This window comes from Tasmannia lanceolata, unplaced genomic scaffold (assembly GCF_043159265.1).
Source record: "Tasmannia lanceolata isolate RefF3 unplaced genomic scaffold, GAP_Taslan_0.1 ptg000020l, whole genome shotgun sequence".
In the NCBI taxonomy this organism is placed as follows: Eukaryota; Viridiplantae; Streptophyta; class Magnoliopsida; order Canellales; family Winteraceae; genus Tasmannia; species Tasmannia lanceolata.
Window position 1 is genome coordinate 8,450,814 of NW_027518697.1, and position 9,033 is coordinate 8,459,846.

Consider the following 9,033-nt stretch of genomic DNA (forward strand, 5'->3'; position numbering starts at 1 on the left):
GTGTTTTCTTTGGCTGTAATTTTCTACAGTATACTTAAGTGCACCTGTTGTAATCTGAAACCAATGTTGTAATTTGCTGCTGAAGATCAATGAAAATTGAAAAGCCCCTACTTAAGGTTCACCTCATTACATTAGAATGAGAGCGGATTTCCCCACTTATGTGTGAGAGTCTATTCCTCCTCTCCATCTTTTCTTCCTAAGCAATGTGAGACTGAACATCCCATCTTGCTTTTCCCTCTTATTTTTAGTCTTATGCAGAGTAGGACAATGAACTCCATTTTTGAAAGATTGTTGGTCTCTCCTATCAGTCTCAGTCTCGGTTACCATATCATTTTCCTTTTTGAAAATATACTAAGTGCGCTAACGAAGCATTACTCTTAGTACCATGATTTGTCCACCTATAATCTCACAAATACATACATACAGTAATAAAGTACCTATGTATTGGTCAATGAACACTTGCATGAGAGAGATAGAGAGACTAATGAGAGACTAAGAGGGGAAAAAGAAAATAAAAGAGAGGTATCACTCTCATAAATGCAGTTACTTTTTTATGAAAAATAGACCTAGCTTCAAGGATGCCATCTTTTTTATTTAAAGCATTTCATGCATACACAGAGACCTGGTATCACTCATAAAGGCACAAAAACCTAAGAAACTTCACTCATTTGTCATCGACCAAGTCTTTTTCTTGACAGTATTTCACATATGCATTTGCTATATAAATACAAATCAAAACCATAGCGACTCATACAACATGAACCAATCAAAATTCTTAGCAAAACATTATACCTTAACCAATCAAAAACCTAACCAACTCATACAACGTCTCACCATATTAACAAAATGACATCACCAAAAAAAACGAGAGAGAGAGAGAGAGAGAGAGAGAGAGAGAGAGAGAGAGAGAGAGAGAGAGAGAGAGAGAGAGAGAGAGCCATATGATGCTTACTGAGATGGTAAGCTTCTGCCCATTTTGCTTTCATTTCTCTAGTTATTGTTTCGGACATGTGCTAGATTGCGCAGTTCTTCAAATGCATGCATTGTCTCTGCATCAAATCCTCCAGCAAACTGCAATGTAGAGGCAAAAACTTTAGTATAGGACAATGTTAGAAAACTTAACTGAAAAAAAAAACAAATAAAAATCAGATCATACCATAACAAAGCCAGAAATAAAACAAGAAAAAAGGATTTCAAAATGTCCTATGTTGTTGAATTTTAAAGTGAAATCTAAAAAACAAATTTAATAACTCGTTCGGACAGTAAAACAAGTTAAAGGTGCCTTAGTTTAGCCCATTGGAATAGGCCCCACAGAGGATTAAAAAGCTGCTCTGGTTGCATGTAGAAGAGACACACTAAATGATACCAATCATGATTTCTCTTTTCTTTTTCATGGAGACAAGTCTGATCATATCGTTACCGTGATGTGTCGAAACAATATTATGTTGGGCAAAAAAAAATAGTTTGAATTTCTTCAATACATCAATTAACAACCAAAGTATTAGTAGGGTTGTATTAGTCTATTTTGACCTGGTGGTCACGTGTTCAAGTCATGGAAACAGCCTCTCTGCAAAGCAGGGGAAACAGCCCAGACCCCGCAATGGTGGGAGCATCGTGCACTAGGGCGCCCTTTTTTTAGTCAATTTTGGGCAAATGAAGTAAGGTTTACTAAATAACAGCAAAAAGTGTGGTATTTTAAAAGACAACCAAAGTATCCCCCCCCCCCCCCCCCCCCCCTCTAGCTCTGAATTATCATCTAGGTTTATTAGTTTAAATAACCATCTTAGTAGGGATGTATGCTGCCAAATATTTAAATGGCATGATATTACTGTTCTTACTTGTACTGTAATTGTTCGCATGTAATTTACCTGGTGAATTCTGAATGCAAATCTCACTCCCTGAAGTAGCATATATTCTAATGCAGGATCCTTGTCTGATGTTCCCATGGATTGCAGTTCCATTGCTACTCTTTTCATGTATTTCTTTGCCAGCTTAACCGATGTGAATTTTATCTGAAACCACCCAGCCAAAAATTAATAAATTAAAAAAAGGCAAGATTACAACAACTATTACCATTCTGACTAATTTATGGAAATGATACAAAAGAGCCAAGATTACAATAAATATTACCATTCTCGGTAATTTATGGAAATGATTCATACGACTAGAACTAGGGAAAATAATGATCAAGTCAATGAAGGTTGAAATAGTTGTCAACAAAAAAATATGGAGCGCCAACAAAACGAAACTATTTACACATTCAGCTAATTAACTAATGAATTTTTTTGAAGGGGTAAGGGTGTTAGTCCTTGGTCTGCAAAAAGTTAGTGGTTCACAATTTGTTTAGGGTGCAGATTTCCTGTGTATGATTTGTCAAAGGGGTGCACAATTTTATTAAGAGCACACTACCCAAACATCGAATGATTTGACGATTCTAACTTCCCGAAGTTTGCATGCCATTGATCTGATCATTCATGATTGGTCCCACCAAATGGACGGTTCCAATCACCATACACAGGTTACCTGTAGACGGATATTGAGGCTGGTGCCTACCAGCTTTGGGCCTCTTTTTCAATTCCAAAAGTTAGCTTGTGAAGGTTGAAAATTGACTAACAAGTAACCTGTGTTGGCACAAGTTTGACATATGTTTTGAGTTTCTAGGAGATGACAGTAAAAGGAGACTTATGGCACTGACTGATATTTAGGAAGATAGTTTACTATACATTAATTAATCTTTCAAGGACAAATGAAAGAGATTTTGATTTCTCAATGTATGAATAAATGCCAACAGAATCAAGCTTTATTCTAATTGCTTCTACCATCAATTCATTCGTTAGCTGACTGGGTCAGAAGCTTTAAAGGCTTATAAGTGCAGGCTTAAATTGACACATTAAGTGATTAAGATAGTCCAAAGACCATCCAAGAATAAGTGGGGTCCAGTCTCTCTCACTTCCCCTAGCTCTCCTACATCACTGACTAATTCTCTGGTATAAGCATCTCATGATATATTGTAAGGACCATTCATTAACAATTATGTGAACTGTGAAGAGAACAAATATAAAGCAAACCTCATAAAAATTTACCAGAATATGACTCAGCAGTGCATGCACTATGAGAAAATAGGCTCATTTTTCATGAGGTTTGATAAAACACAAATAAGATCAGGGGAGCCATTAAAGAGAGGTATAGAATAAGAAGACGGTTGCAAAGCATGTAGAAAAACAGAAAAAGCAGATATAAAGCTTAATATCATATGCCATAGTAGTACATGATGAGAGAATAAAAGACTCATGCATGTGGCTTCATCTGATTAGCCCCAAATAAATACTAGCATGGAATTCATACAAAAAAATGTGAAATGGTAAGATTGTGACAAAGCTTGTACAAATGGAAGTGGCTATGATTAATTATGATTTTTAAGATTCATGCGATAGGGATATATCTGATGCCTAATGTAGGACAAAGCTCCAACATACCAAGAATACTGTGCTAACTCATTATGTGAGCCAAATATAGGAAATCCTGACCATGAAAGACTTTAAAAGACGTGTACCTTACTAATGATTCCAGTGTCAAGCATCCAATCAGTTGGAATTTGAAACTCTTTGCAGTGGCGTATCACTCCATCTCTTGTTCGGACAAGGTTATAGACACCACGTTCCATCCTAATATTAAGATTGAAGCATATTTAGTTTCTAATTGATAAAAGAAGTAAATTGTTCTCTGAGTTCGGTCCACAACTCTAGGTACAAATGGCAACAAATCAGCAAAATATCACTAGGAATTAAAGTTCTTACTTTTCGGACAATGCTACCATCTTCTTTAATGCAATATCACTAGGAAGCCGGGGATCATCTTCATAAAATGAAACTTCAAATTCCAACCTCTTCAAATCACGATATCCAAATGCCGCCTCTCGTAAAGTGTCAGCTTTCTTCTCTGGCCAATCAAAGTGCTTTAGCACCGCCCTTTCATCCACCTTCAAAAAGATATAAGCAAATTAAGGACCTTACGAAAATTCATGCAATTGCTATATCCTAGTATTCACATATAAATATCAACTCACAAGAAAACAAAGTTCATCATCAAGCCACTTCACAAATGCCACAACATCTTCAATGTCTCGATACACTGCACCATTCACCTCTTTTATCAATGAGTTCACGAATTCACCTTGAGTCTCAACATCTGCCTTTATCTACAAATTCGATGGAAAAAGGTTCACTTTAGATATGGAATACAGAATGCAAAAAATAATTCAAAAGAATATTAACTAGAAAAACAAGAATTGTTTCCCTGGAAACCAGAAGAAAGGATTGGATAACTTACAGCGAGCAAATGAGATGAACGATTCTCAATCTCGCCAATCATGCTGCTACGAACATTTGCGACATTTGAGGCATCACAAATTCCTCCAGAAGAATCCTTTCTTGAGTCTCTCTTCATCAGAGAATGGTAAAATTCAACTACCTGTGGAGCTCGCTGCACCACACTCGTGCTTCTAATCGAAAATTTGGGCGGAGGAGGTGGGGGTGGGGGAGGAGGGGGAGGAACTGGGGCTACCCCGATCTTTTTAGGTGCATCAGCAACTAAATTTGAAGGCCGTGGAGGGGGGTTGGGAATGCGTAATGCCCGCTTTTCAACATCCAATGCTGTAATCTTATTTGTTTCATGTCTATGTACAAAGAATCTGGGACTCTGAATGATACCCGTATCACATTTTATAGTAGTCAGATGGTGCTTTTCCTCGATTAGGCATTTCTCATTAGAGAATGATTCACTTTCTGTTTCCTTCGGACAAATAAAACCTTCAGATTGTCTCCTATTGCTCACTGCCAAGTCTTCTGTACAGCCCTTCGGCCCACTGATTGAATGCCTACGTCTAGGGCTTCTCCCTTCTAGGGCTTGCAACCAATGTTTATCCAAGACACGGGATTCTAAAATTTGGCAACCGTCATCAGTTTTAGACCATTTTATTAGCTTCTTCATCAGACCCACTTTCTTTGAACTACAAAATTCTGAAGACTCCAATTTGCTGGGATCACAGTGCTTTTCATCGTTTCGGTCAGCGATCAAATATTTGGGTGCAAGAGGAGTGGCTGTCTCCTGAGCTTTGGGGCTCAAGACCTCATCCAAATCTAATGCAGAAGACTGCCTAGACAAATTATCCGAGTTACGTAATTCATTCCGTAGACAAGAGTTGACCCATCGTAGGTACACCAGTTCCTCAACCTCAGTTAACCGGCTCATTTGCAGACCCTCGACTTGCTTGCAAAGATTTTCATTTGTGTGTCTTAAAACCGATGCCTCTGCTTCAGCCTTTGCTATCATATCACTCTGCACAAAATTGGAATGTATGGGAGGAAATAGATTGACAGAAGTCAAATTCAGAATTTGAATATGTCAGAAGTATTGGAATATAAATGATTAAATAACACCAACTCTAAGAGCTTAAGCTCTTGGAGTAATTGGTTGTTTTCACATGGTATCAGTGCTATTGCCTCATGGCAGGTCACGGATTCTAAACCCAACAACTCCGTGATATTAAAAATCCACGTGTATGGCCAACCCAAAAGAGGGGTCAAACGTGCCATGTGTAGGGCCAACCCCAAAAGAAAGGAGGGGGAGGGGGTTGAAATATAAATTATTAAATAACACCAACTCTAAGAGCTTAATCTTTTGGAGTAATTGGTTGTTTTATAGGAAGAAGCATGGAAATTATTTGAGTAGTTAGCAACAGTACCTCTTTCACCTTTGCAAGAGCTGCGAGTTGGGATTCAGCTGAAGAAAGCCTGCAAGTGAGATTTCTCTTTTGAAGCTGCAGCTCCTTGTTCAGACGGCGTAATTCAATAACTTCCATCTCCAGCTTTCTTAGAGAAGATACTGTTTTCTCATTGTCTTCATCAGATGTTATCTTTCCCTGACTTTCTTGTCGCAATGCTTCTTCCCTTAGTTCTGTAATGGAAGATAAAGAGCTCAATTGTTCAGAAAGGCTTGTTTTCTCAGCTTCTAGCAAACCAACTCTCCGAACGAGGTTATCATTTTCACTCCTTTTAAGATCAAGTTCCCTTTCCAGATCAGAAACTTTGGGTTTACCCTTATATTCAAGTAGCTCAGCCTGCAATTTCAACTCCCTTTCCTTCGATTCCTTGACTAAGCTTCTTAAATTGTCTAACTCAAGAAACAAATCATGTGAGGACGAAGATCTTTTATGATGGCAATCCAAGACATGAGGGTGAACACGAACAGCATCTTCTGAACACGGAAAGTCGCCAATAAGAGATCGTTTTACCCGAGAGTGGTATGATATGATCTGCTTCTTCTGATTAGAGGTCTCTGAGCTAATTAGCGGTAGCTTCTTGCTTGGAATTGTATACTGTGCTTTTGTTTTCTTTTCTGTCGAGAACCCTTTTACAATGTGAGAGCCCCAAGCAGAACTGGACTTCGTCTTTGGAAAATTACTGTTGGTTTTAGCACCATTAGCCCTTGGAGCCAAATTTTGATCAGCGAACTTGCAAGACTTCAGTCTGCTCTCGGAAGGAATTTCTTCTCTCATTATGAACTTAGTTCAATACCAACAGCCTAAAATGCAAACCCAAATATTAAAATTCCCAATATCAATCAGTGAGCTTTCCTGGTATTAATTTTTCGATTCTTCTGAATTTATAATAACAATAGAGAATCGTCTGCCAAAGTATAGATTTGGAATGTAGGTTTTGATTTCCTTGAAGATAGTTTACTAAGGACTCAGCCCTGCCAACTGAGTACTCAACAGCATTGTGACGAATCGACTAGGATTTGCTTTGGCCACATTTTGACCCACACCCACGTTTTAAAACAGTGGTTTTCGGAGACCATTAATGTAATTGTGTCATTAGAATCAGAAAATGAAACCTACTTAAGGCTCTCTACGTTAGCAGACGGTTCTCTTTTGATATCTCCAAATTCAGAAGGATCAGAAAATGGATAGATGGAAATCCAAACGAGACGACAATTTTTTTTTTAAGAAGACTCAAAAGAATCTCTTTACAGAAAAGAGGAGGAAAAGTACAAATAGAGAAGAGAAACTACTTCATTTCAGTAGGGTTTGAAACTAGAACCAATAGAACTCACAAACAAGAATATGTAACAAGACAGTTAAAATACTCTTAAAAAAAACACAGTGGTTCAAAACAAACATACCACTTGTCACCGCTCGCTTCTTAGTTGTCCCTTGGCGACTGGTTTTCAAAACCCTAGGATCTCTGAAATTGGAATGAAGGTTCTTCTCAATATTTAATGAGCTGGGTCCTATTTGAAATTTAATGAGTTAGGAAATATATAAATGAAAGAGACTAGTCCTCCTCTTTGAGAAAAATAAAAATAAACCCTAGTTTCCCAACAATCAAACTCTCAAAATGGATTTAATGAAATGGGTTCTTCTCAAGATTTGATGAATTGGGAAACTGAATAAGAGGAAACCCAATTTATGATCAGTACTCTTCTGCAAAAAATATACCTGTATACAAGCTCATAAACCCTAGAATTAGGCTTTTCAAAACCCTATAGTCTCCGAAAGTGGAAGCAGAATAGTTCACAAACTTTAATAAATTGAGCGTCAGATGAGCAAGAAAGAAGACAAGTATTTTCTCTGTTCAGAAAATTCCATAAAATACACACCCTATAAATTATCTCAAAACAGAACCAGCTTTTAATCAGATGCTATGGCTCTAAAACCCTTGAAAACACAACTGAGGTTTTGATTAGGTGTTGCCTGAAGTGGGTTTCAGTGGATTTGAATTGAAAAGCTCCAGTTTCGAGGGATTTCTGTTTGGGGAAAGTAGGGTTTCGTGCAAGAAAAGGTACGGTTGGCTTTATTTGTAATTTGAATTTTGAATTTGACGAATGGGATTCAAACGGTCAGATTCCAATTTCAGAAAGATTAGGGCATATGGCAGAAAATAGAAAGTTCACAAAAATCAAGTAAAAAAGAAAAGACAAGGTGATTTGGTGCAATTATCAAAACATTGGAGTGCCAATATCAGCTGCCTTTTTTATTTGAAGAATTTTTTGTAGTCTAGTTATATAGGCACTTCCACGTTTTGATAATTGCACTAACTTACCTTGTCTTTTACTATTTAACAAGCTGTCGAAGGTTATTACAATTCCCATAAACAGAAATGATATTTGCCGCCCCCCACCCCACACTTCAACTGTTTCTGTGAGAATGGTTCACTGGTTGAGGATAAATTCACCCCCTTTAACGTTTTTCTTTGCCTTTAATACTTATCCGTCATAGGGGGGAATATCATTCCCCTTCCCGTAAACCTCTTAAAAAATCAAATAAAAAGAAAAGACAAGGTGATTTTAGAGTATCAAAACATGCAGTGGCAATATCAGCAGCCTTTTTCTAGAAAGAATTTTTTAGGCTAGTGATATAGCACTTTCATGTTTTGATAAGTGCATAAACCTGCCCTGTCTTTTACTGTTTAATCAGCTGTCCAACGTTACTACAATTCCCAAAAGGGAAATGTTATCAGCACGCCTCTGTTTTTAGAATTGCACAAATACAGCATATATTGTCTTTTTCAATTGGCTTGTCCAAGCTTTTTGGGAACGTTGGTGGCCTTTGACAGCTCTTTGAATAATAGAAAATGAAATGTTTTTGTGCAAATATAAAAACATAGTTGTGCTTATATCATTTCCCTTCCAAAAGCCTCTCAGAAATCAAATAAAAAAGGAAAGACGAGGTGATTTAGTGCAATTATCAAACATGGCAGTGTCAATATCATCATCCTTTTATTAAAATTTGATTGTAATTAGGTGGGTTTTTTGGATTATTGAAAGAAGAAATTGAACTTAAACATAGAAAGGAACCCCACAATATTAGGAGATCTAAAATGTGATTAGGCTTTCCGTGAAAGGGGATTTGCTTGGAAGACAATTGCTCTTTCTCATTTGAAAAATACTTCTAAAATGTGACCAGGCTTTCTTTAAAAAGGGATTTGCTTGGCAATTTTGTGAAAAGCCATTTCAATGCTCACCCTTGCACGG

General features: G+C 37.3%; 1 protein-coding gene across 2 annotated transcripts; it reads right to left on the reverse strand.

Moving 5' to 3' along the window:
* Positions 1-579: 579 nt before the first annotated feature.
* On the reverse strand, positions 580-7,803 carry LOC143854401 (protein CHUP1, chloroplastic-like). Of its 2 annotated transcripts, none has more exons than XM_077364364.1 (9): positions 7,499-7,803; positions 7,183-7,244; positions 5,744-6,582; positions 4,330-5,337; positions 4,067-4,198; positions 3,798-3,979; positions 3,554-3,665; positions 1,869-2,012; positions 580-1,071 (listed from the first exon to the last, which is right to left on the reverse strand). In XM_077364364.1, exons 3-9 carry the CDS (start codon positions 6,554-6,556, stop codon positions 991-993), a joined length of 2,472 nt encoding a protein of 823 aa, XP_077220479.1. In that variant the 5' UTR covers positions 6,557-6,582; positions 7,183-7,244; positions 7,499-7,803; the 3' UTR covers positions 580-990. The 2 variants fall into 2 exon arrangements, with proteins under 2 accessions (XP_077220479.1, XP_077220478.1); XM_077364363.1 differs by having other exon boundaries at positions 7,183-7,290.
* Between the last annotated feature and the right edge of the window lie 1,230 nt (positions 7,804-9,033).

Excerpts from the sequence above, each read along its gene's own strand:
- LOC143854401 (XM_077364364.1), bottom strand. The coding sequence starts at position 6,556 with ATGAGAGAAGAAATTCCTTCCGAGAGCAGACTGAAGTCTTGCAAGTTC. Across the intron at positions 4,199-4,329 it reads GTTCATCTCATTTGCTCGCT|ATAAAGGCAGATGTTGAGAC; the intron begins GTAAGTTATCCA and ends TCGAATTTGTAG. Across the intron at positions 3,666-3,797 it reads ATGGTAGCATTGTCCGAAAA|GATGGAACGTGGTGTCTATA; the intron begins GTAAGAACTTTA and ends TCTTAATATTAG.